Genomic DNA, 27,825 nt, shown 5'->3' with positions numbered 1-27,825 from the left:
ACTATTCTAGATTAAGGCCTACTCCTGTCTTAATTTAATCTTGGTCCGGGAAACCACCCCATAATTGTGAGATTTAAACTAGCTTTGCGAGATTTAAACTCTGAATTGTCAGATTTAAACTAGTATTATGAGATTTAAAGTCAGAAACAGTTACTTAGAAATTCCTAGTAAATTTCACAAGTATTTACAAAGAATTGGCAAGTAACATTGAATTAAACGTGACATTTTTAAGTAGAAAGACATAACAATCAGCAGGTTCTGTTTTCTGCTTATTGGGAACAATAAGCAGAATCATGTAGCAGAAAAATAGCTTTTTTTTTTTAAAAGAAAGTAAAGGTATAGATGAAAAACATTTTACATTTTGCATTCTCAGTATCTTTAAAACTGTGTGCTTGAAATACAGTTACTCAAACTACAAAAGTTTCATCATTTGTTTCTTTATTTAAAGTTTCATGTCTCATTTTTTCAAGCAAAAGCAAAAGTAATACAGTTACAGAACAGTCAAATTCATTTTCACAACAGTAATCTTTATTCTAAAATATTTTCTTAAGTTTTACACTAAAGCATTTGTGAAGGAATGCAATTACAAACATATCAATAATCAACATTATCAACAATTTAATAAATTAAAACATTCTTAAAATTACATTATATGGTGCATTTTCTCATATTATTAGACTACAAACTAATTAAAACAGTTAAGAGGCACAGCTGTAAGAGACTGATCGCTTTAAACTTGTGACCTGAAGTTCAGTGAATTATTTGATATGAACTCATAACTGATTTGATAAATTGATATGTGTTACAGCAGTGTATTTTATGATTGTAAATTCTAATACAGTAGGGTCCAAAAGTCTGAGACCACTAGTAAAAATATTTCTAATTAAACTTTTTTCAGTACAAATGATATGATCAGAATAACATTTTGAGTGAAAATGAGTGAGAATCTTCTCCAGCATGATTTGAGATCATCTTGAGCTTCAGTGGAAGAAGAAAATCTGTGTTTTTTTTTTTTTTTTTTTTTTTGGACCGCACTGTATATATAAACTAGGACAGCACATTCTGCTGTGCGTTATGTCAGAAACACACTGCAGGGTGTCAATCGTAAACAACTGCGAATTATCTGTCCCTGAGTTTTCTAATTAAATTTCTAAACAATATGGTAGAGGACAGCACGATCTCCACAGCGAGCTTAATCTTCAGTCTTCACATTCACCGTTACCTGAGCTTTACCGTTACTTATCTTAGCAGCCATGAAATAAGGTCACGTCGCAGGATTCTCTGGGTAAGTTCTTTGTTTTATGGGTGAATCTCATGAAAACATGTCATGGTCATATTTCTGCAGAGGGATAAAAAAAAACTAAAAACATGTAATTGCAACTTTTTATCCCACATTTGTTTTTTGTTTTTTTTCTCGACTTTTTTTAAGATATAAACTCCCAATTCTGAGGAGAAAAGTCAGAATTAAGTTTTAGTTGGCTTTTTTTAATTCTGTGGCAGAAACATAAAACAGTTGTGAGTTTTAAACTTAGCATTGAAAATTACAAACTCAGAATTGCGAAATTTTAACTCCAAATTGTGATTTAAAAAAATCTGAACTGCAATATAAACTCAGAATTGCAAGATATAAACTTTCAATTTTGTGATATAAACTCAGAATGAAAATATAAACTCAGTTTTGTGAGATTTCAACTTAGAATTACAAGATTTAAACTCAGAATTGAGATTTAAACTAGTTTTGCCAGATTTAAACTAAGAATTGTCAGATTTAAACTCAATATTACGAGATTTAAACTCAGAATTTAGATTTAAACTAGTTTAGCGAGATTTAAACTCATAATTGTGAGATTTAAACTCAGAATTACAAGATTTAAAATGAGAATTGTGAGGTAAACTCAGTTTTGCAAGGTTCAGACTCAGAATTATGAGATTTAAATCAAAAAATGACAAGATATAAACTGAGAACTGCAATATAAAAAAAAAGTTTTGCAAGATTTAAACTTAGAATAGAAAGATATAAACTCAAGAGTTATGATATAAACTTAGCTTCTCAGAGATTATTGTAATTTCTTTCTGTATAGTTAAACAGTTTTGCAATACAGTGATTCATAAAAAAATGAAATGAGCTTAAAGGCAGTACAACAAATGCTACAATGATATATAAATAAATACTTCACAGTTTAAATGATCGTTTTGCATAGCAGTCATGAGAAGTAGGGGGAATGTAACTGTCCTAAAAAATAATGTTTTGATCAAACAAATTGTAATATTCCTAAAAATGTTTCTTCTGAATTTTTGGGGTGACCTGATATGATCATGAAATTCACTCTTTGTTCATGTTGATCATATGTACTGCTGAGGTTTCTGGGGTTTGGAGGCTGAATTCAGGTTTTTGTGTTTCTCTGCAGATTCTCCATGACACGCGGCCGATGCTTCTGAAATTATGAAGACAGAAGAAAACATGATGAAACTACAGAAGCCAAAATTAGTCTTGCACAACTTTCATGGTGTCAGATGTACTGCTAAACAGCAGTGGAAAGAGGAACTAACACTGAGATAATTTTATATGTTCTGTGGTGTGCTTTCTTTTACGGTAATGTCTTTACAACTTACCACTCAAGTGTTAGGGTCAAAAGTTAAAAGACACACATAAATCAATATATGCTATAGCGAATTGCAATTGCTTGTAAAGTCACAAAATTTGACTATAACAAATCACTGTATGACTAAACTGCTAAATGTGTATGTAAAAAGCACTATCCAAATACATTTGACTTTTTGCCTATTCACACCATGTATTTATTTAATTATTTATTTATTTATTTATTATTATTTTTTTTTAATAAAATTCTTTTTTTTAACTCTCAATTCTGAGGAGAAAGGTCAGAATTAAGTTTCAGATGCCTTTTTTATTTTTAATTCTGTGGCGGAAACAAAAAAAACTTTGTGAGGTTTAAACTTAGCATTGAAAACTACAAACTTAGAATTGTGAAATATTAACTTAAAAATGTTGTGATATAAACTCAGAATTAAAATATAAACTCTTTTATTACGAGATTAATTACGAGATTTAAACTCAGAATTGTGAAATTTAAACTAGTTTTGCGAGATTTAAACTCAGAATTGTCAGATTTTAAACTCAGAATTACAAGATTTAAACTCAGAATTGCAAATGTAAACTTAGTTTTGGGAGATTTAAACTCGTTATTGTGAGATTTAAACTCAGTATTACAAGATTTAAACTTGTGTTTTGCAGGCGTTTGTTGTTAATGTGATCAGGTCTGTCGTGTATATAACGGAGCTCTTACTCTGTAGATTGGACAGCGCGTGCTCCAAACCCTTCATGGCTTTCATCTGATTACTCTTGAATCTGGCCAAACCAAACTCCTGCAAGACGACAAATGCAGTATTACAACATGATGCTGACGATTCTTATTAGCAGAATGCTTATGGATGTTTATGTTAGTTTCCGATGTCTCATCATCTTTTCTCTTGCTTGTTTTTAGAGTTTAGGCATTTGACCCGGGTCAGATTGAAACCCAGATCCCCAGAAATAGTTTGCTGATTGCAGAACCGTCGCTTTACCTGAATGGGCCTGGAGAGGCCGAAGACTCCTGATGAGATCCAGGCTTCTCTGGTGAGCCGCGTCCAAACAGGCCGGTCCTGCTCGCCCGCGAACACACAACGCTCCACCACACGCTGGTAAAACACACATACACCTCAAATTACACAGCATACAGTCAGACGCAATAACCCCACCCTTAACAATAATGCACATTTTGATATATTGACATGACCGGATCCATCTATGATTTTATCTCATTGAAATATTACTTTAACTATAGTGTTCATCTTTATATATATATTTATATATTTATATATATTATATATTTTTTTTAATTCATTTTAGTTACTATTTTATTTTTTGTTTCAGTTTTATTTTAGTTAGTTTAGAACATCAAGTTAAACTAAAAAAAGAGAAAATGCTTGAAAACCACCTAAAATACAGTAGTTTTAGTTATTTTTATGTTTTTTTAATATCTGTTTAAGTTGTAGTTTAGTACATCAAGATGAAATTATTTACTTGTAGTATTTTTGTTGTGGGACTTAATCATTTTTTTACATTTCTATATAGTTTTTTTAGTTACTTTGGTACAATAAAATGAAACAAAATAGTTTTGTTATTGTTTTTTGTCATTTTTATTATAGTTTTGGTTATGAGAATGAGAAATGTTGCATTGGCAACTAAAACATTAATAAAATAGTGCTTATTAAGTTAGTTTTATTAATTTTATTATGTGTTTTTGTATTTTCTTTATTATTTTTGTTTTTTAAAATGTCAAAATGTTACAATTTTTATAGATTTTTACTGTTTTAGTTATTTTAATGCATTGAGTTAAAAGAAAAAAAAAACTTTATTTTAAGTAACAATTTTTTAATGGTTTTAATTGCAGCATTAGTTACCTACAGAATAATAAACCTGCTTGCATAACTGGGTTGAGTGGTTTCTGTTTAACTGGTTTGGGGAAGATGAAGAGGCGTGCAGAGCTCTGTAAAAAACATCACATCTGATCATAGAGATAATCAGATCTGACACCAGCACTACACAAACCTTCAGATTCGCACAAAAATCACAATCACACATACCATCGGACGATTATTCAAACAGCTCATGTCAAATGAACTTAAACTAAAAAACAGAAAACAAAAATAAATCTAATTCAAATTAAATCTAAAAAATATTTGTTGGATTTTATTTAGTTTTTAAAATAATTGAAATAAAATATAAAGGTCTAAATCAAAATATTAACAAAAACTACAACAGTATATCAATCATACTAAAATAACAGACGTTTTGCTCTTCAGAGCATGTTTCCCATTTCAAAGCATGTTTAAATAAAGTTCAAAGGTTGAAATGTGTGTGTTGTTGTTGTTTACCATTAGTTTAGCATGATTTACGTTCCAGGTCAGCGTTGTGAGGCTCCTATTTCCGAGATCAACCACAGAATCCTCGATGATGTAAACCGAACGTGACAGATTCCCTGGAAAAACGCGCTCCGCCCAACGAGGGAGACGGTTGGTCTTCGTTAGGAGCCGTCGGGTCAGGAGAAGGTTATCTGACGTCACCTCGCGGTAAAGTACATCCTCCGTCAGAACATGAGTGCTGAGAAAAACAGGTTCAAAATGTGTCATTCCATCACTGACTCACCAATGGATCCTGTGCAGTGAATGGGTGCCGTCAGAATGAGAGTCCAAACAGCTGATAAAAACATCACAATGATCCACAAGTAATCCACACCACTCCAGTCCATCAGTTCACATCTTGAGAAGACAAAAGATGAAACAAATCCACCATTAAGACATTTTTACCTAAAATACAAGTCCATAATCCATAATAACGCATCCTCCAGTGAAAAAAAAAAAATTCAACTCCTGTTGTCTCTCACATCAAAATCCAGCCACATATTTGTTTAGAGCTGTTTTGGCTTGTTTGGGCTTGTAAACTGTGCTTGATCTGTGCAGATTTCTCTCCTGATTTAGACCAGACCACTTTTTCACTGGAGGAAGTGTTATTATGGATTATAGACTTGTATTTTAGTTTAAAACGTATTAATGATGGATTTGTTTCAGCTTTTGTCTTCTCAAGATGTGAACTGATGGACTGGAGTGGTGTGGATTACTTGTGGATTAATGTGATGTTTTTATCAGCTGTTTGGGCTCTCATTCTGACGGCACCCATTCACATCCATTGGTGAGCAAGTGATGCAATGCTACATTTCTCCAAATCTGATGAAGAAACAAACTCATCTACATCTTAGATGGCCTGTGGATGAGCACAGTTTCAACAAATTTCCACATTTGGGTGAACTTTTCCTTTAAACTTAGTGGGGTTCGGGTACCTGTACGGGTTCGGGTATCTCTGCCAGAAGGCTGTCAACACCTGCTCCCACGCGCTCTTGATGTCCGTCTCACTAAAGAAATACTTCCCCGTCATCATGACCCCAGCAGAGCCCCATCAACTGAGTCCTGAACAGAGAAACAATCACATCTTTATTATCAGCTTCCGCTTTTGAGGTTTTAAACAGATCAGCTGCATTCATTCAGGTAGATATAATACATGACAGTATTCAGTGACCATAGTATTTACATACAGTGTTGGGGAAAGTTGCTCCCTAAAAAGTAACTAATTACATTACTTTTTATGGAAAGTATACATTACAGCATTGCATTACTCTCTAATTACTTACTTAGTTACTTTTTAAGGGAAGTAATGTGTTACAATATTGCGTTACTCCCTAAAAAAAAGTAAATAATTACGTTTAGTTACTTTTTATGGAAAGTAATATGTTACAATATTGCGCAACTCCCTAAAAAAAGTAACTATTTACGTTACAAAGTTATACTTTATGGAAAGTATTGTTACAATATTGTGTTACTCCCTAAAAAGTAACTTATTACGTTACTTGGTTTTTATGGAAAGTAATGTTTTAAAATATTGTATTACTCCCTAAAAAAGTAACTAATTACATTACAAAGTTACTTTTTATGGAAAGTAATGTTTTAAAATATTGTGTTACTCCTAAAAAAGTAACTAAGAGTTACTAAGAGTTACATTTTTTTATAAAAAGTAATGTTACAGTATTGTGTTACTCCCTAAAAAGTAACTCATTATGTTACCTAGTTAATTTTTAATGGCAAGTAATGCGTTACAATGTTGCGTTACTCCCTAAAAAGTAACTTCTTAGTTACTTTTTATAGTTAAACTGCATTTGTTCAGTTTTATATAATACAGTGATATGTATGACTGTATTCATAAACCATGGTATTTACATAGTACAAAAAACACCTCAAGCAGGTGGCAGAAACTATGGTTACTATGATGATATTCTGAAACGTCTGTCAAGCGGAAGTTGTATTAGCATATAAAAACACAGTGGTACCTGATAAAGCCGGATCCAGCGGGCCACACAGAGCCAAACACACACACACTGCTGATGTTCAGACTCTTTTTACTGTTAACATGATGATAAAATCATGTTGAATGGCGTTATAGTTTATCTTCCGTAATCCGCTTTAGAAAAAACCCTGAAGTGTCGAATAGCAGAACTTCCTCTCTTGTAAAAAGCGCGTATTGGTCTGAATTACAGTTTAATTACAGCTCTTCAATGCATCTGTTTCTATCTAGATTCAGTGTCACTGTTATTATTATCCGTTTGTAGGACAAATTAAGCGGCAGATCGCGACCATCAGCACCGAGCGCAGACACAAGCGAGACAAATAAATAAAGAAACACGAATAAGCCCGAATAGAAGCCGAATAAACACGAACGAAGCCGCTCAATGTTGGTCAAGGAGAAACATATTTACTCAGTGAATTCACTCACTGTAATTCTGCAGCTCCTCTCAAACATCACCGACATCCGCTGCATTTCCGCCTTCTGTGCGTGCACGCGCGCATGCACGTGCATGTGTGCACGCGTCAAAAGCAATAAAGAGTTACATTAGCTATTATAATTACTTTACATTATCACGCTCTAAAATATATTATTTCGTGTATAAACATTGTATAGGCGTGTGTTACATTTTATTACTACGTTATATATTAGCCAAAATATTATTTTATTATAGTATATATGCCTATATACTCTTACATTTACATTAAATCATTTAGCAGACGCTTTTATCCAAAGCGACTTACAAATGAGGATAATAGATGCAAAACTAACAAAAGAGCAATAATATGTAAGTGCCATGACAAGTCTCTAAATAAATAAAGAAAAGTCAAAAGAATAGAGAATGCTAGTGTTAAAGGCCCTTTTTTAATATTACAAAATATATATAGAAAAATACATATATATATATATATATATATATATATATATATATATATATATATATATGCACATAAGCCATATAAAATTGCATATGCATTCTCTGTAATACGTATTAAATAAATAATAAATCATATTTAAAAGCATGTAAAGCATGGTAAACAAAATAATTTATTAAAATGTAAAATGTTGTAAACATGTTGCTGATGTGACTGCAGAATGTTGTTCTTCAAGTACAAATAGAAACTTTGTGTTTGTTTGTTTTTTTTGTATTCAAATACATGCAAACTACAATTTAAAGTCTAGTTAAACAACTAAATGTTTAATTTGTTCATAACACTTAATGTTTATCTAAATTCAGAGACAGAGCAGCTAATTTGCTTAGATTTCATAAACATCTATCGAATAATTTAGATGTTTAGGTTCAGGTGTTCAATTATAAACGTATGAATCACATTTTCAGGTTTCTGCACATGTTTATTTCTACCACTAGATGGAGACACGTTTCCACTTTTAAAACTTCTGTTATTATACATCCACACCTGAGCTTTAAATCATTACTTCACACTACACAACTAACACACTTTCATTTAAAACAGTACCTATCTTTAACTACCTATTAACAACATATTAATTATAAATTAAAGAAGCTCAGTCAGCTTAAATTAATTTGCACATCTCTTTTTAAGAGACTTATCTACACAATTTGGGAAACAAATTCAGATGTATAATTGCTGATGTTGTATTTACTCCAGTAACAGTTTAAACATATGTGAATATGTAAATGTATCTGAACTGTGCTGGTGTGCAGGTAAAGGACGCATGTGCAAACCCTTCATCATCTTCTTCCTTCAGTGTGAATCTCATTAGAGTCTCACAGCCTGCGGAGCATCACAGCAGCATCTGCATCCACACGAGTCCTTCGACATGAGATCTTACTACATCTGCATGGTAAGAACTCCTAAATGCATGCTACATGAATGTGAAGAAGTAGAGAAGTTGTTTGAAGTGAACCACAGATGAGCTGCTGAGTAATGTGTGTGTTGTTGTTATTGTTTCAGGTGTGTTTTGTGGCGTGTGTGTTTGGATGGCATGATCTGGATAACAGTGAATATGACTGCTGGCCGCTCGACAAACCAGATGAACTCAACATGATCGACTGTGGAGGTGCGTCTCACACACGCTCAAGAAAAATCTGATGTAGGATTTACTTTGTACTCAGAAATTGATGGTAAATTTCAGAAATAATTTCCAAGAAATTGCAAGTAACACACTGAGGTAAACAAAAAATTATAAAGCAGAATATGTTAAATTGTTTTTTTTTTTTTTTAATGTTTTTTCGTAAAACATATTCCAGAAAAAATCTGAAAACTTTATTGTTTTCATGTATATAACATAAGAGTCTTAAAATTAAGAATGTAAAATATTTTTGGCAAAGCCGGTATAAATTTTTCTAAGAACTTAAAACTAACATTTGTAACAAAAATTGTTGCATAATGTAATGCATTACTGATTGCATTAATGATAAACCAATGATCAATGGGTAATGATGTGTCCTGCAGCTTTGATTCATTATTATTATCAATGTTGAAAATGGTTTTTGCTGCTTCAATTTTTTTGTGGAACCCAGAATTTCAGAATTCTTTGGAAAATAGAAAGTTCAAAAGAACAGCATTTGTTTGAAATAGAAATCTTTACTGTCACTTTTGATTAATTTAATGTGTCCTTGATGAATAGAAGGATTCATTTTCTTTTTTTAAATTGTAGCTCAAACTTTTGAATGGTAGTTTATCACAGCTTCCACTAACATATTAGGCAGCAGAACTGTTTTCAACATTGCTAATAATAATAACTGTTAGAATGATATTAGAATGATTTCTGAAGGATCATGTGACACTGAAGACTGGAGTAATGATGCTGAAAATTCAGATTTAATCATAGAAATAAATTACAGATATTTACGTAGAAAGCAGCTATTTTAAATTGTAATAATATTTCAAATTTTTACTGAATTTTTGATTAAATAAATGCAGCTTGGGTGAGCAGAAGAGACTTTTAATGAAAACATAAATATTAATCCACTGTTTGCTTTGTGTGTGTGTGTGTGTTTGTGTGCAGGTCTAGAGATGGCGTGGGTCCTGCGTCCTCCAGAGAAGGTTCTGAGTGGTGAGGATTTCACTGTCATTTACTCCGTGACTGTCAGAGATGAGTTTTACCAGTGGGCCATCGACAATGACGTCTTCGTACACCGGTATTTTCATCATCCCTTATCTATAGATAGATGTACAATGTACATGTACAGACATTATCTAATTACATAGCACTAATTTGCATATGTTTCCAGAACAGAAATCTGAATCCAGATTTAAAATTCTTGTTTGATTTTGTTGTCATATTAGAGTTTTTCCAGAGGGGATTTTGGATTTCTCTTTTTATAATTTTATAAATCAGAATATATTGCCAACGGACAGAAAACAAACACATTTTCACCATGTTTTTTGAAATAAGATGATGTATAAATCAGTGTGGATGAACTGTGAACAAACCTTTAGACAGGAATAAAACTGTAAGTTTTGATGTTTGTAAGTAATGCTGAAGTGGAGGAACAAACTCACAGCTTTTAAAGATATGCATTTTCGCCATATTTTTAGGAATAAAATGTTGTATAAATCAGTGTGAAAGAAATATGAAAAAAAAAAAAAAAAAACACTGTAAAAACCTTCATAATATAGAGAGGAATAAAACTGTAAGTTTTGGTGAATGTAAGTGCTGCTAAAGTGGAGATAAATACTCATGGTCCTTTAAAGATATGCATTTTTGCCATTTTTTTAGGAATAAAATGTTGTATAAATCAGTGTGAAAGAAATAGGAACAAACCCCACTGTAAAAACCTTCATAATATAGAGAGGAATAAAACTGTAAGTTTTGATGTTTGTAAGTAATGCTGAAGTGGAGGAACAAACTCACAGCTTTTAAAGATATGCATTTTCGCCATATTTTTAGGAATAAAATGTTGTATAAATCAGTGTGAAAGAAATATGAAAAAAAAAAAACACTGTAAAAACCTTCATAATATAGAGAGGAATAAAACTGTAAGTTTTGGTGAATGTAAGTGCTGCTAAAGTGGAGATAAATACTCATGGTCCTTTAAAGATATGCATTTTTGCCATTTTTTTAGGAATAAAATGTTGTATAAATCAGTGTGAAAGAAATAGGAACAAACCCCACTGTAAAAACCTTCATAATATAGAGAGGAATAAAACTGTAAGTTTTGATGTTTGTAAGTAATGCTGAAGTGGAGAAACAAACTCACAGTCTTTAAAGATATGCATTTTTGCCATATTTTTAGGAATAAAATGTATAAATCAGTGTGAATGAAAAAATGAAAAATGAAAAAAATGTAAAAAAAAAAAAAACCTTATTTTGAGTAAAAAACTTCATAATATAAAGAGGAATAAAACTGTAAGTTTTGGTGAATGTAAGTGCTGCTGAAGTGGAGATAAAAACTCATGGTCCTTTAAAGATGTGCATTTTGGAATACAATGTTGTATAAATCAGTGTGAATGAAACATGAATAAACCCCTCAATAAAAATCTTCAGAATATAGAGAGGAATAAAACTGTAAGTTTTGGTGTATGTAAGTGCTGCTGAAGTGGAGAAACAAACTTTTAAAGATGTGAATTGTAATTGAAATCTAGAGACGCAAATAGATAAAGTGCAATAGAATAAACACTAAAATACGTTTTTGGATATTTTCTTTCCCTTAGTCTGAAAAAATGCTTTGTGAAAAACCAAACAGCCCAAAATCTGAAAACTGAATAGTGCATGCAAAACAAAACAAAACAAAAAACAATGGTTTGCCTGTAGTGTTTCCTTAACAAAGCTGACAATTGTTAAGGGAGCAAATTTAATTAAGAAACACGAGCTCACATCTTGATGTTTAACTGTTTTAAAGGTAGTTTTGTCTTTTTTAAACCATGTTGCAATATGGAAGTGTGCTGTCAGTCCCAGCCTGCTTGAGAATCACTGATACAGTGTTTATTGATACACTGATATCCATTAGGTCCATCAAAGATCCAGCTGAAGCCAGACGCTTTTGTGAGCAGCACGAATGTCCCACCGACTGGAAGGACGCGAACGGAGAAAACTGCTGCATCCATCACGCCAACATCCACTCCTGCCCCATGGGATTCATGGTATGAATGCATAAATAAAGCTAATAAATAAAGATGAAGGAGCAGCTTGAGTACACCTCGCTGTTTGTGTTTGTAGAAACAGGCGGAGGAGAGAATCTGTGGCCCCTGGATCCCAGACGACGGCCGGATATTCACTCACACCATCTCCACTTCTGGAAAAATGACTCAGACCAACTGGAGCGCCAAGGTGCTTCTTCACACACACACAGATCCACATACACACACACACACACGTTTACTCCTCTGTGTCAGTGTTGTGATTTCTAAACCCTCTGTGTTCAGGTGGTGTTGTTTCACGAGGGACTGACGTCTCTCATCGCTCACATCCGCGTGGGAAACATGCAGGTCGCACTGGAGGCCAAGAGCACCGTCCTGCCTGCTATCAGTACTGTATCTGTGTGTGCTTTAGGAAGTGTTGAATGTACACTACCATTCAAACATTTGGGGTGTTTTTTGGGGTGGGGGTTACGGTGGCCAAGAGAGCTCAATGCGCTGCAACTTGCAACTGCAAAACACATGCAAATAGAAAAAATGACAACAAATTAAGAAAACATCTTCATCAGTTTGACAACACAGGCGCTGCAAATCCTCGCAACGCAAACACAAATACGGAAACGTGCTGCAAATTCTCACAACACAACTATACACAGAAACGCGCTGCAAACACACAAACGCGCTGCAAATAGCGCGGACCACAATGGAAATGTTTCAGGGGGACCTCAAAAAGAGACGAACCCAGCTGGGACCTGATTATTTGTTCAGTGTAATTCGTCAGATTAGTCTAATAATATCCAAAAGACAATGAATCGTATGATCAGGATGTTAAAATAAACAAAAAACACACCTTTTAGTTCACCGAAACACCTCTACTCTGACCAAAAGCCACTGAACAAATAATCAGGTCCCAGCTGGGTTCGTCACTTTTTGAGGTCCCCCTGAAACATTTCCGTTGTGGTCCGTGGTATTTGCAGCGCGTTTCTGTGTTTGCAGTGCGTTTTCTGTTTCTGCCACATACAGACACATAAACACATGCACAAACACACTCATTATTACGGTCACTGAAGGCTAACTCATCCTCATTGTCATCACATGGAAGAGGCAACTCTGCACTCTTCCTATTGCCCTTTCCGTAAAATATTGTTGTATTAGTTTTTTGAAAAGACTAATTTCCTTATTTATACATAAATGCACATATACTACAATAAACACCTCAAATAAATAAATCATTACAATCAATTGCACTCTGGTACAGTGTTGCCATATGGCAACGTTAATATTTTCTCATTTTACAAAAAAACTATGTTAGATAATACTGATTTCTGAATGAAAATGTGTAATTTACTAACCAAAGATGATGCAAAAAAAGTCCCCCTTAAGAAGAGATTAGGTTTATAGAGCAATTTCTGGAGCACTTCAACAGGTGTCCTCCATGCTAGTGTGACAGTGGGAAAAAAAAGTGTTTTGGAGGACCATTAAAATGTCATGTGGCTTAAAAACAACATCATTGACTACCTTAAGGTCGGCCCTTTTAATTAACATATTGCAAGATATTGTATTTTTTTCAGAATAACAAGGAAATAAGTAGAAAGTAATCCATACCATAGTTGAAGAATATAATGCTTTCAGTGCATTCAGCTCTCTTGAACTTTTTTTTTTTATTTATCTGTGAATCCTGAAAAATGAAATGCATCATGGTTTCCAAAAAAATATTGTGCAGCACAACTGTTATTAACATTGATAATAATCAGAAATGTTTGTTGAGCAGCAAATCAGTATATTAGAATGATTTCTGAAGGATCATGTGACTCTAAAGACTGGAGTAATGATGCTGAAAATTCAGCTTTGATCAGAGAAATTAATTACATTTTAACAGATATTCACATAGAAAACAGTTATTTTAATTACTAATAATATTTTACAATTTTATTGTATTTTTACTGTGTTGTCAGTGTGTGGTGATGGTCTGTGTGAGGAAGAAGAAAGCTGCTCCACGTGTCCCGCCGACTGCGGCGACTGTCCTCTCAGCTCTGCTGCTCGAGCTGCTATCGCCCTCACCGTCACCACCATCATCATCAGCTTCATCATCAGTGCTATGGTGAGCACACAAACACACACACACACACACACACAAACACACACACACACACCCAGATGTGACTGGAGATCAAGATTACAGAACACATTCATAGAGCATAGAAATTATGCAGAACTTGAAGACCCACAAAGTTTCTGATGATTCAAAAAAATCTTAAATTAAATTTAAGGTATTTCAAAATATTTATGTCTTCTAATATTTCATCTGCATTTATTTAATTTTTTAAAGTTTTAGTAATTTTGTGGTGTTTTGTCATTTTTATTAGTTTCTCTATATAGTATTTTTTATTTTAAATTGTATTTAAATGCTTATTTATTAGTTTTAATTTAAGTTAATTTGGCTTTGTTGGTTTAATACTTTACGTTTATTTGAATTTATTTGAATATTTGAATATTTGGTTTTATTTCAACTTCAACTATATGAGACAAGCAACATATATTTTTATTTTTATTTTCAGAGGTTAGTATTTTATTGTTTTCAGACAGTTGTGAAGTATTTTCATTTTACTCAAGTAAATTGAATTTAGTATCTGTAGTTTATCAGAGTATTTTTCTTGGGAAAACTTTACTTCACTACATTCTAAAGCATAATGTCATAGTTTTTACTGCACTACATTTCATAAATAAAAGTTGTTTGTTTTACCTTTAATACTTAAGAACATTTAAAATGTAGTACTTTCTTGTACTCAAGTAAATAAGAAGAAAGCAATAGATTTCTAATGTAATGAAGTATTAAATTATATTTAATATGAAATGTAGTGCAGTACAATATTATGCTTTGGAATGTTGTGAGGTAATGTTTTTTTTAAAGAAAAACATAAAATACAGACACTTAAAAAATATTTACAGCAGAGTGCAAATACTTTCCTATTGTCCGCCTCTGTTTTAGCTTTTGGTTAATTATAATAACACTGGTGTATGCTTTATTGTGTTAATTAAATAAAAAAAAATTAGTAATAAAAGTAATAAAGTAATAAAATACTTATGTCAATTGTTATATTTCTGAAGTAATTTCATTATGTAGAGATGATGATGGTGTGCTTGTGTGTGTGTTTGTTTGCAGTGGTTTAAATATCAGAAACAGAAACTGTTCTGGGATGAGAGCTGGATCATTGACTTCAATCACATTAAACAAGGTGAGTGACAGACCAAGTGTGTGTGAGAGTGTGTGTTGGTGTTTCAGTGTCTAATGTGTGTGTGTTCAGATTACATTGCGCGGGCGACGATGGGCAGCATCATGAGCGTCCCAGCAGCAAACAGCGACTCTAACGCCAGCTGTGTGACGGCACTGAGCTCCTACACCGGCGTCACCGCATCACGCAAACAACTCTACACACAGACCGGCATCTAGTGAGTACAAACACACATGTACATTTATGAAGTCCTTTTTGCTCACCAAGGCTGCATTTATTTGATCACAAATATACTAAAAATAGTGAAATATTATTTCAATTTAAAATAGCTGTTTTCTGTGTGAATATCTGTTAAAATGTAATTTATTTCTGTGATCAAAGCTGAATTTTCAGCATCATTACTCCGGTCTTCACTGTCACATGATTCTTCAGAAATCATTCTAATATACTGATTTGCTGCTCAAGAAGCATTTCTGATTATTATCAATGTTGAAAACAGTTGTGCTGTTAACCTGTAATACATTTTATTTTTCAGTATTCACAGATAAATAGAAAGTTCAAAAGAACAGCATTAATTTGACAGAAATATTTTGTAACATTATAAATGTCATTATTGTGACTTTTAATCAATTTAATGCACCTCTGATATATTCATTAATTGTAACTTTTGAAATACAGTGTTTTTAATTCTGTTTGTCTTTTCAGTGATGGACGAACCGTCGCAATCAAGAAAATAAAAACGAAAACATTTTCCCTCTCGAAGACAATTCGCCAAGAGGTGAAGCAAGTCAGGTGAGAATGAGATGTATATGTCATCGTCCTCTTCCTGATCATGATCAGTGGTGTGATCCAGATGTTTGTGTTTGTGTTTAGGGAGCTGGATCATCCCAACCTCTGTAAGTTTTTTGGAGGTTGTGTGGAGGTTCCCAACATCGCCATAGTAACGGAGTACTGCCCTAAAGGAAGCCTGAATGACGTCCTGCTGAATGACGAGATTCCCTTAAACTGGGGGTTCAGGTTTAATACTTCATTAATACACTATTACAGTTACATTGAATTAGTTTATTAGTTTTTATTTTGTATATAATTTGTTTTCATTATGCTTAAACTATTTATTTTGTGTGTGTGTGTGTGTGTGTGTGTTTGTATTGATGATTACGTTAAATACTGAAATGGATATGCATATAACCTGGTTCAAGATTAAAGATTTTTGTCATGTATGCAGTTATATAGAGAATAAATAACCAGCAGTGACATGTAAATCAGATCTGCTCCAACTGTGCAATTATTTATGAAGTATATAAACAAAACTAAACATAGAGATAATAAGATAGTAGAATATTTAGGACTTAAACACAATAAATATTCAGATGAAGAGGAATGTGTGAAGATTGTGCAAAAATATAAGTTACGTAACAGGAACAAAACAGAAAGTGCTGTGTGGAGACAATGTTAAGCTGCCCCAACATTTCCACGTTTATGATAGATTTATTTATTTATTTATTTTTTAATTTTTTTTATTATGTTTGTTAACCTGGCAACACATCCCTTACAATAATTAACAATGGTTTTATTACCAAAAATAAATAAATACATAAATAAAAACATGGTTACTACAGTTAAACCATGGTAACCACAAATTAACCATGGTTTTGCTCCACTAACCATAGAAAACTGTGGTTATCAGTACGCCAAAAAAGCATGGTTACTACACTTTTACTATAGTAAAACCATGGTTAATTTTCTTAAGGGATTGGTATCTGTTTACTTTATTTCTCCTTTTTTTTCTTTTATAACTATACTGTCTTATTATTTTGATGTTTTGTAGTTTTTAATAAAAAAGAAAGAAAGAAATCAGACAAAAACATTTGCAATCCGCTCTCCGAAATCCCGTTCAGAATCAAATGATTCGCCATCCGCGCTCAAAAGTCCAAATCTGAAACAAATGATTCGCGATCCGCGCTCAAAAGTCCAAATCTTAAACAAATGATTCGCGATCCGCGCTCAAAAGTCCAAATCTGAAACAAATGATTCGCGATCCGCGCTCAGAACTTCCGAACTGAATCAAATGATTCGCGATCCGCGCTCAGAACTTCCGATCTGTATCAAATGATTCGCGATCCGCGTTCCGAACTGAATCAAATGATTCGCGATCCGCGTTCCGAACTTCCGATCTAAGTCAAATGATTCGCGATCCGCGTTCCGAACTGAATCAAATGATTCGCGATCCCTGCTCCCACTGCGCATATGACGTCGTAGTCACGTCTTTTCCATGTCACGGACCCAATATAGACATGATCTGCACGTCTATCCGACGTCCAATGTTTAGTGGGCTCAGAACTTCCGAACTGAATCAAATGATTCGCGATCCGCGCTCAGAACTTCCGATCTGTATCAAATGATTCGCGATCCGTGTTCCGAACTGAATCAAATGATTCGCGATCCGCGCTCCGAACTGAATCAAATGATTCGCGATCCCCGCTCAGAACTTCCGAAATGAATCAAATGATTCGCGATCCGCGTTCCGATTTGAGTCAAATGATTGGCGCTCCCCGCTCAGAACTTCCGAACTGAATGAAAGGATTCGCGATTTGCGCTCCGAACTACCGATCTGAACCAAATGATTCGCGATCCGCGCTCCGAACTTCCGATCTAAATCAAATGATTCGCGATCCGCGTTCCGATCTGAACCAAATGATTCGCGATCCGCGCTCCGAACTTCCGATCTAAATCAAATGATTCGCGATCCGCGCTCCGAACTTCCGATCTAAATCAAATGATTCGCAATCCGCGCACAGAACTTTCCAATCTGTATCAAATGATTCACGATCCGCGTTCCGATCTGAACCAAATGATTCGCGATTTGCGCTCCGAACTTCCGATCTGAATCAAATTATTCTAACGTAAAATGTATGTAATGTATATAAAAATTTGTTTACAACAAATAAAATGATTTATGTATATTTACTTCAACTCCCACTGAAGGTCACATTTAATTAAATTAATCAAATTATTGATTTTATGCATAAAATGCCACATCAACTGTCTAAAACAGTTAATCACTATTGTATAAGCATATAAATAATACGTAATCATAAATAAATAATCGTAAAATTTTATAATTGCTTTAATAGGTAATATAATTGATTTTATAATAAACGTTATTATAAAAAACATTATCCAAAAACATACATGAATAGTATCTTAAAACTGTACATGTTAAATCTAAATTGTAAAAAATATGTAAACTTCAGATATATAAATACCACAGTAAATATACTGAATGAAAGTGTTTCTGTCCATTTGCAGGTTTTCTTTTGCTACAGACATCGCTCGCGGGATGTCGTACCTGCATCAGTTTAAGATCTGCCACGGACGTCTGAAATCAGCCAACTGTGTGATTGATGACCGCTGGGTGTGTAAGATCACAGGTACGTCACACACACACACACACACACACACACACCTCTGCTGAGTAATGCAGGAGCGTCACACCTGTCATTTGTTCAGATTACTGTCTGTGGACGTTTCGACGTGAGGACTGCGCTGAGCCGCTCACCACATACCAGCAGAGACTGAAGGAGGTTTACACGCCGCCCGAGGCCCAGAACGGCAGCCAGGAGCCCACGCTGGCCGGAGACGTCTTCAGGTGAACGCAAACACACTCAAGAACACACCTGAATGTCATTGCTCATCGCCACAACATCTTATCAGTGTGCTTCATTTGCAGCTATTCAATAATCTTACTGGAGATCGCCACCCGCAATGATCCAGTGCCGGTGAGCTTGTGTGTAAACATCTGTTTTTTTTTAAGCATGTCTATATAGTTTTTATTATTTTTTTATTTGCATTTTTTAGCTAAAATAAAATAAGTTCAGATTTCATGTAACAACATTTTAGTTTTAGTTAACTATAATAACAAATAATAGATTTAAATAATAAATATATTTCTTAAACATATGACTGTCATGATTATTATTATAGGAAATTTCACAAATAATTACAAAGAAATGGCAAGAGTTAAACTGCACTGAATTAAACATGAAATTCTGAAGTAGAAAGACTATAAAAATAATTTGGTTTCATAAAGAAATTGCAAGCAAATTTCACAGATAAGTCTAAACACATGGCAAGTAACACTTTGAATTAAATGTAGAAAGACTGAGCATTTTCTTGCATCAATCTGTTTTATTTGCAATTTAGAAAAATTATTTTTTACTGTGGATGAAATAAGGCTTGTAGGCTTGTAATTATATTAGGCTTATTATTATATTATATTATATTATTCAATAAAATGTATAAATATAAAATGTTATATTTCAGGTTTGCTGGGCTCCAGTATGAATGTAAAGTGGACTACGATTAAAGTTAAATGAAAAGAGAAATATTTTAGCTTTTAAAATATTATTTTCACAAAATTAATATTATATGTTTCCAAGTAAATATCTAAAAATATATATGTGTTTGGCTTACATAAGCAAAACAGACAATTAAATCATTAATTGTAATAATTCATATGATAATTCAGAACTTCCGATCTAAATCAAATGATTCGTGATTCGTTCTCAAAACTTCCGATTTGAATCAAATAATTCGCGATCCGCGCTCAGCATTTCCGATCTGAATCGAATGATTCGCGATCCGTGCTCCAAAGTCCCGATCTAAATCAAATGATTCGCGATCTGCACTCAGCATTTCGGATCTGAATCGAATGATCCGCGAGCCAAAGTCCCGATCTGAATCAGATGATTCGCGATTCGCTCTCCAAAGTTTCGATCTGAATCAAGTGATTCTAACGTGTAAAATGTATGTAATGTAGGCCTATATAATTTTTTTTTTACAACAAATAAAATGCCACATCAGCTGTCCAAAACAGATAATCACTATTGTATAAGCGCATATAAATAATACATAATCATAAATAAATAATAATACAATTTTAAAATTGCAGTTTTAAATAAATATAAATATAAATATAAATATAAATATAAATATAAATATAAATATAAATATAAAAAAATTACAAGTTTAAAATAAAAAAATAAATAAATATAATGTATTCGGCTTACATGAGCAAAACGGACAATTAAATCATTAACTGCAACTCATGCAATTCATATGATAATTAATCATCATCACAAAAGTCATGCAGGCCTAGACTGTGTTATTTTAGAGATGCAGTTATAGGTTTTCTTAATATTTTAATTTAGATTAATTATATTTTCTATAATTTTCTCAACTTAAATTTTAGTTTAAACTTTACGTTTTAGTAATTTAGCTGTGTTTTTGTCAAGTTTTTATTTTTTTATATTTTATTTTCACATTTAATATTATATTTCAGTTAACTTTTATTTTTATTTGGAGTAACAGTAATGTGTTTTTCGTCTGTTCGTCAGGCTGAGGACAGCTCTCTGGAGTGCGCCTGGTGTCCTCCGCTGCCGGAGCTGATTTCAGGGAAAGCCGACAGCACCTGCCCCTGCCCTGCTGAATATGCTGAGGTCTGTCACATCCCTCATCTCTTAATGCATCGTGTTTCCCTCTTAAGCATCCATGAGTGTTTGCAGCTTTTGTAATAGTTGTGTTTGAGTCCTTCAATCCTCCTCAGTGTGAAAAGATGGATCTCAAAATCATAGTCACTTCTGGAGCTCAAAAATGCAAATGAAGAAGCAACCAGTACCAATGTTGAACACTGAGATGTTTGTCTAAGTAGAAGCTGCACACTTGATCTCATGAAAATAATGTTTGCATGTTTTGTAGAATCAGCCTTATGAACCTGTTTCTCTCTTTCTGTTTCTCGTGCTTTAATGCTGTCAGCTGATTCGTCGATGCCGTGCTCATAACCCCGCCCACCGGCCCGTCTTTGAGCAGATCCGCAAGTTTGTCCACAGAATCAATCCACACAAAGTCAGTCCTGTGGACATGATGATGGAGCTGGTCAGTCCAACACACACACACACACACACACACATACAGTATACACACCTTACAATAATAATAAACCTCGGTGTGTGTGTGTAGATGGAGAAGTACAGTAAACATCTGGAGGTTCTGGTCGGTGAACGAACGCAAGATCTGATGCTGGAGAAACAGAAGACCGACAGACTGCTTTACAGTAAACAAACACACAACACGTCTAACAATTGACAATTCACTGACAAAACATCAAATGTCATAATTAGGGGCCGGTCCTGAGCTATAGTGCTTTATACAATACAGACTGATTCATTCACAGTAATAATAACAGTGCCAATCTTGTAAAATTCATTAGTTATGAAACAAATCCCATCTGATGCGCTGTTAAATAAATGTGTGTGTGTGTTTCAGGTATGCTGCCTAAACAGGTGGCTGATGACCTGCGACAGGGCAAACCGCTACAAGCCCAAAGTTACGTCAGCGCCACTGTGTTTTTTAGGTAAACACACAAACACAAACACACTAACAGGAGCCGTGTTTGTCCTGTTTCCTCGGGAAACGTTAATGCAACAACATTAAAGATCGCAGTAAAGTTCCACTTAATAGTTAATCTAAAAATGAACATTAGCTGAAAATTTACTCATCCTCAGGTCAACCAAGATTAGGATGAGTTTGTTTCTTCATCAGATTTGTGGAAATGTGTCATTCCATCACTCGCTCACCAATGGATGTGAATGGGTGCCGTCAGAATGAGAGTCCAAACTGCTTATAAAAACATCACAATAATCCACAAGTAATCCACACCACTCCAGTCCATCGATTAACATCTTGAGAAGACAAAAGCTGAAACAAATCCATCACGTTTTGAACTAAAATACATTGAGTCCATAATCAATATTAATGCCTCCTCCAGTGAAAAAGTCCATCTCCTGTTGTCTTTCACATCAACACCCAGCCACATATTTGTTTAGAGCTGTTTTGAAACATTTTGGCTTGTAAACGGTGCTTGATCTGTGCAGATTTCTCTCCTGATTCAGACCAGACCAAGTGTTATTATGGATTATGGACTTTGTTTCAGCTTTTGTCTTCTCAAGATGTTCACTGATGGACTGGAGTGGTGTGGATTACTTGTGGATTATTGTGATGTTTTTATCAGCTGTTTGGACTCTCATTCTGACGGCACCCATTCACATCTATTGGTGAACAAGCGATGGAACGACACATTTCCACAAATCTGATGAAGAAACAAATTCATCCTAATCATGGATGGCCTGAGAGGGAGTAAAAAGCCAATTATTTTTCATTGTTGTGGACAAACTCAAACTCTCTCTGATCGTGGCGTTTTGTTCTTCTCGTTTGTCTCTCTTCATGTGATTTCCCGTCATTTTCTCAGTGATATTGTGGGATTCACCCAGTTGTCCAGCACTAGTACTCCTTACCAGGTGGTCGACTTCCTCAACAAACTCTACACCACCTTTGATGAGATCATCGACAACTATGATGTCTATAAAGTGGAAACCATCGGCGATGCATGTATGTCACTTAATCATGTTAAACATGTTAAAGACACCATTCACAAAATTATCATTCTGTCATTTTGGGTTAAACTATCCTTTTTATGTATTTTTTGCCAGTATGTAATACCTTTATTAGCATTAGTGTAAATAAATATAATGTATTGTTGTTTGCATGCCGATTTGTTTAATGCTATATTTCATTTCAAATATTGAGGTTTTTTTAATGGCTTTAGTGTCTAGTTACAATCATAACTCTGTTTGTGCGGTGCAGATATGGTGGTGTCCGGTGTGCCGAGAGAGAACGGGATTCTCCACGCGTCTGAGATCGCCAGCATGGCTCTGGACCTGGTTTCCGTCTGCAAGACCTTCAGAATCCCCCACAGACCACAAACCCAACTGCAGATCCGCGCTGGAATACATTCAGGTCCATTAAACCTGCAGTTAAAAGCCCTTTGACTTTATCATTGTTATCTTAGTATCACTAAGAAAATATTATAGTTTTATTAATATTTAAAGTTTTTATTTTTTTGTTTTCATTTTAATTTAAGTTAAAGTTTTAGCAATTTTGTTGCATTTTTTTTTTTTTTAAATATGTCTGTATAGTTTTTATTTCAGTTTATTTTGAGTCATTTTAGTACATCATGAGAAATATTGCCTTGGCATCTCGCTGAAATAAAATTAGGTCTTTATGTTTTATTTTGTTTCAGAAAACATTGATTGATTGATTTATAGTTAACTATAATAACCAGTAATATCTTCACCTGAGCTGCCGTTGGGATGTTGTGTATTACAATGTCTGCAGTATCTCATTCTTTTAGCTTATTTACAATTAACATAAATATTTAATGTGATAAGCCACTATGGGCCACTTTACATCAAAATTACCCTGCAACAAAAAGTCTCTTAATGCAAAATCCCCACCAACCAGCAAGATATAAGTGTTGGCTCATGTTTCAACTGTAATTTATGTCACATCACAAACTCACTCTATTTGGTCATTAATTCAAATGTCTAAGATCCTGTCTGATGTGTCTGTTTTGTTGTGAGCGCTTTGTGTGATTTTATCATTATCTTTCCGATGGTTTTTCAGGTCCGGTCGTCGCAGGAGTTGTGGGAACAAAGATGCCGAGATACTGTCTGTTTGGAGACACGGTGAATACAGCGTCCCGCATGGAGTCCAATAGCGAAGGCAAGAAGGACTAACCTTAAAATGCTGCTTTGAATACTTTAGTACTGTATGAATTATAGATTACATAAATACTTTTGACTGTGTGATTTAAGCACACGAACATGCATAACACTACAGTAACATTACATGCCTGTAGGAGAGCTTTAAATGAAAGGTGATAGGAAAATGTATACATTGCAAAAAATTTACATTAAAAAAATGAATGAAATCATGAATCAGAAATGTACAGAATCATCCAAAACAAGAGTGGGATTGTTTCCAGAGTGATGTTTTAATGGGTCATTTTCTGTGCAGCGCTGAAGATCCAGTGCAGCTCCAGTACATTTTACCTCCTGGAGGAGATCGGCGGATACATGCTCACCTGCAGAGGAGTCTTACAGGTCAAGGTGAGACACGCTTCTGTTCAACTGACGAACACAACTCCCTGCATCATTTGACAGGATTTAATGAGCTTCTCTAATTACTGAAAGACGTACGTCTTATTTTATGATCAGTTTGATCCTGTTTTTAAGTTTTTGCAAAAAATGTCTTTTTAGATTTTAGATTTAGGAATTATTATTTTTTTTAATTTAATGATGAATTATGTTAATCAAATTAAAGCATATTTTTAGTTTTAGTAAAATGCGAAAGTGTTTGATGGAATGGTTTTACAACAGTCATAAATTAATGTTTTGAATATTTTTTTATTTACTAAAACCACATTGTATCTGATCAGCAATTATCACTATTCTCATCATTGTTGAGTGATTGAGTTTTAATGTTACTACTGTAATTTGATTGCTCAAAAACTTTAAAAAAATGAACATATTTACATATTTTATTAGGGAAAAAAACTGGGAAGTTTTAAACAAAATAAATGTATTTTATTGTATTTAAGTTTATTTGCAAAAACTTTTACTTGCAGTTGAAAAAGTGATCCACTCAACTCGTACAAATTCATGTTCAACAGCAAAATTCAGTCCCAAAAGTGTGTGAGATATGGTTAAAGGCTAGATACTTTTTACAAAAGTTTTTTTTACACTGTGACATGCTGTATACCCTGGTCAAAACAATGGAAACATGGAACGCGGAGCATTTTTTTAAACGGTTATATTTAGGGGTTTATGTGCGTAGCACTGAAAATCTATTGTAATTGTTAGAATGGTCACGAATGAGCGATCTCTATGTAAAACTGATTGTGCAGACCAAACCGTAAGTCATAGAGACTTGAAATTTGGAGGGATGGTAGTACTCACTCCACCTACGACGTCACTAAGTCTCACCCCAATTAACTAAATTAAAACACACCTAAAATTGTGATCTTATGCATGTTCTTGTGTGTTTCTCAGGGTAAAGGTGACATGGTGACGTACTGGCTGGAAGGCAAGCGTTCTGCAGCTCCCGCTAAAGATGTGAAGAAACCTGTGACGCTGCAGGAGAGCGAGAGACCCGCGACCGTCCCGGACACACACACAGACGATTACTCCAGTATCCCAGGAGTCCTCAGCGGCTCCGACAGCTCTGACCTGCTGTGTGACCCCATCTGACATCTGTATAAAGTCACAGGTGTGTGTTTACCACAGGAAAACAGCTTCAAAATGACTTTTAGTTTAGCTGATGTTTACTTAGAACAGTAAAATCCTGACTCTAATTTAGCTGTACTTCTGTATGTGTTTGATCAGTCAGTGTTTGTAGCATCAGAATAACAGCAACAGAGCCAATGATAGTAAATACTGGAGTACTGATTATATATTTATTAATAAAAAAAAATACAAACAAGTGCATTTAATGATGCTGATATGCCGCTTGTTTATTTTTCATTTTATTTCATGAAACCTAAGAAATTTATACTTTAATTCATCAAGGATGCATTTAATTGATCAAAAGTGCCAGTAAAGACATTTATAATGTTACAGCAGTTTTCTATTTCAAATAAATACTGTTCTTTTGAGCTTTCTATTCATCTGTGAATCCTGAAAAATTAAATGTATGACAGTTTCCACAAAAAATATTGGTCAGCACAGCTGTTTTCAACATTGATAATAATCATAAATGTTTGTTGAGCAGCAAATCAGCATATTAGAATGATTTCTGAAGGATCATGTGACACTGAAGACTGGAGTAATGATGCTAAAAATTCAGCTTTGATCACAGAAATAAACTACAATTTAACAGATATTCACATAGAAAACAGTTGTGTTTAATTAGAATAATATTTCAGAATTTTTACTGTATTTTTGATCAAAAAAATGCAGCCTTGCTGAGCACAAAACACGAAAATGCATATATTTAAGGGGAGACACTGCAGGCAAAAACACAGTTTTTTCATGCACCTGTCAGGTTTGAGATTTTGGGCTTTTTAAAAGTGTTTATTCAGACTAATGGAAAGAAAACATCCAAAAGACACTGTTAAGTGTTTCTTTTATAGCGCTTTATCTATTTGTTTCAATAGATTTCAATTACAATACATATTTTAAAGGCCGTTTTCTCTTACACTGAGGCATAAATGTCCACTTCAGCAGCACATACACACACCACACTTTATATTTTTATTCCTATCTATATCCTGAAGGTTTTTACAGAGGGATTTGTTTATATATAATTTGCTTACTTATATACAGCATTTTATTCCCCACAAAAATGTTAAAATATAGTGGTTTTCTGTCTGTTCTAAGTATTTTCTGAATTATGGTGTGACAAAAATGAGATACCCAAAATTCCCTCAGTAAAAACTTTTGACTCTAATATGTCAAAAAAATAAAAAATAAATAAAAATAAAATAACAATAAACAATCATTTTGAAACTGACTTCATCCAGTGTTTCAATTCTTATAGTAGAAATTTATGGATAATGGTTCATTTGCATATTTAAACCTAACATTTTAGAAAACTTGTAATACAAAAAATGTTTGCAATTATCGGTGTAATCAATCAACTGTTTTTTTTCTCCCCTATTCACCTGCAGTGTCTCGCCTTAATGTTTCAAGCATTCATTTGTGTCACTGACATAACAAATACACAATTAAACATTGTATATTTACTCACTCATGCAGACACACACGTGGAAATGAAAGTGTGGTGAAGAGAGAATCTGGGTTACAGAGAGAATTTGGGCTCAGCTGCTGATCTGAATGAACAACTCTCCTGCAAATGAACACGAGTGTGTGTGTGTGAGAGAGAGACATACGTGTGTTCAATTATCACAGACAGGATGAGACCCATCACTCATGTGTCGACTGCAGCTGATGCACATACACAACATCATAAATTACACAGTATATAATGCGTGTTTGTGGTCCAAAAATAAACTAATAACTTGAATTTGGTGTGTGACCTTTTTGTTTATAGATCTGTGGTATTAAATCAGTGATGGTGGTAAACATCATACACACTCAGATCTCAGCACTACAGGTGCAGCAACCAACACACACACACACACACACACACACTGATTGTAAATGCGAAAGAGACGAGAGCCTTTCCGTGATGAGAGGAATAATCAGGCGTCTGAAGGGTCTCGCTAATGAAATGCGTGAGCGCCACACGAGCACAAAAGAGCCATTCACTCAATCATTTCATTACCATCACAGAGAGAACAGCAGACGCAGACACATGAAAGCACACCGATCATTAGGATGAGATCTGCCCTCATTGCAAACACACAAAAACAACAACTCATCTGTCTATCTATCCATCTATATCTATATACAGTAGTCAACATCTGAAGTGGATCAAAACCTTTCATTAAATTTGTCCTAAAACCAAAAATAATACCTGTTCTTGTCTTAGGACAACTTTGATTAACTTTTTTTGATCCACTTCAAATGCTGACTTATACATATATATATATATATATATATAACACAATTTGTATATATCTAAATGTAAATGTAAACAAAAACATTTATTTTGGATGCGATTAATTGTAATTAATCATTGCACAGCGTGTCAAACTACAAGAAAATGACTAAAT

At 34.0% G+C, this 27,825-nt stretch overlaps 2 protein-coding genes across 6 annotated transcripts; one reads left to right on the top strand and one right to left on the bottom strand.

Moving 5' to 3' along the window:
* Nucleotides 1–421: 421 nt before the first annotated feature.
* Nucleotides 422–7,479, bottom strand: prelid1b (PRELI domain containing 1b). Of its 2 annotated transcripts, none has more exons than XM_051096585.1 (6): nucleotides 7,385–7,479; nucleotides 5,901–6,027; nucleotides 4,939–5,164; nucleotides 3,586–3,699; nucleotides 3,309–3,387; nucleotides 422–2,435 (listed from the first exon to the last, which is right to left on the bottom strand). In XM_051096585.1, the coding sequence occupies exons 2-6, from the start codon at nucleotides 5,996–5,998 to the stop codon at nucleotides 2,344–2,346; spliced, it is 609 nt and encodes a 202-aa protein (XP_050952542.1). In that variant the 5' UTR covers nucleotides 5,999–6,027; nucleotides 7,385–7,479; the 3' UTR covers nucleotides 422–2,343. The 2 variants fall into 2 exon arrangements, with proteins under 2 accessions (XP_050952542.1, XP_050952541.1); XM_051096584.1 differs by lacking the exon at nucleotides 7,385–7,479 and adding an exon at nucleotides 6,942–7,376.
* LOC127154770 (atrial natriuretic peptide receptor 1) lies at nucleotides 6,021–27,155 on the top strand. Of its 4 annotated transcripts, none has more exons than XM_051096577.1 (24): nucleotides 6,021–6,105; nucleotides 8,687–8,782; nucleotides 8,893–8,998; nucleotides 9,950–10,082; nucleotides 11,895–12,027; nucleotides 12,104–12,214; nucleotides 12,310–12,412; nucleotides 13,977–14,122; nucleotides 15,185–15,257; nucleotides 15,327–15,471; nucleotides 15,960–16,046; nucleotides 16,128–16,271; nucleotides 18,564–18,685; nucleotides 18,765–18,903; nucleotides 18,985–19,033; nucleotides 20,651–20,752; nucleotides 21,069–21,188; nucleotides 21,273–21,366; nucleotides 21,579–21,666; nucleotides 22,561–22,700; nucleotides 22,956–23,108; nucleotides 23,775–23,873; nucleotides 24,168–24,259; nucleotides 25,202–26,480. In XM_051096577.1, the coding sequence occupies exons 2-24, from the start codon at nucleotides 8,759–8,761 to the stop codon at nucleotides 25,397–25,399; spliced, it is 2,601 nt and encodes an 866-aa protein (XP_050952534.1). In that variant the 5' UTR covers nucleotides 6,021–6,105; nucleotides 8,687–8,758; the 3' UTR covers nucleotides 25,400–26,480. The 4 variants fall into 4 exon arrangements, with proteins under 4 accessions (XP_050952534.1, XP_050952532.1, XP_050952533.1 ...); XM_051096575.1 differs by having other exon boundaries at nucleotides 6,037–6,105; nucleotides 8,643–8,782; XM_051096576.1 differs by lacking the exon at nucleotides 6,021–6,105 and adding an exon at nucleotides 26,906–27,155 and having other exon boundaries at nucleotides 8,533–8,782; nucleotides 25,202–25,418.
* Nucleotides 27,156–27,825: the final 670 nt, after the last annotated feature.

Source organism: Labeo rohita, chromosome 23 (assembly GCF_022985175.1).
Source record: "Labeo rohita strain BAU-BD-2019 chromosome 23, IGBB_LRoh.1.0, whole genome shotgun sequence".
NCBI lineage: Eukaryota > Metazoa > Chordata > Actinopteri > Cypriniformes > Cyprinidae > Labeo > Labeo rohita.
Note: the sequence above shows the minus strand (reverse complement) of the source record. Positions and strands in the feature narration are given on the sequence as shown.

Excerpts from the sequence above, each read along its gene's own strand:
- prelid1b (XM_051096585.1), bottom strand. The coding sequence starts at position 5,998 with ATGATGACGGGGAAGTATTTCTTTAGTGAGACGGACATCAAGAGCGCG. Across the intron at positions 5,165-5,900 it reads AGATACCCGAACCCGTACAG|CACTCATGTTCTGACGGAGG; the intron begins GTACCCGAACCC and ends TGTTTTTCTCAG. Across the intron at positions 3,388-3,585 it reads GCCTCTCCAGGCCCATTCAG|GAGTTTGGTTTGGCCAGATT; the intron begins GTAAAGCGACGG and ends GTCGTCTTGCAG.
- LOC127154770 (XM_051096576.1), top strand. The coding sequence starts at position 8,759 with ATGAGATCTTACTACATCTGCATG. Across the intron at positions 10,083-11,894 it reads AATGACGTCTTCGTACACCG|GTCCATCAAAGATCCAGCTG; the intron begins GTATTTTCATCA and ends GATATCCATTAG. Across the intron at positions 21,367-21,578 it reads GACCGACAGACTGCTTTACA|GTATGCTGCCTAAACAGGTG; the intron begins GTAAACAAACAC and ends TGTGTGTTTCAG.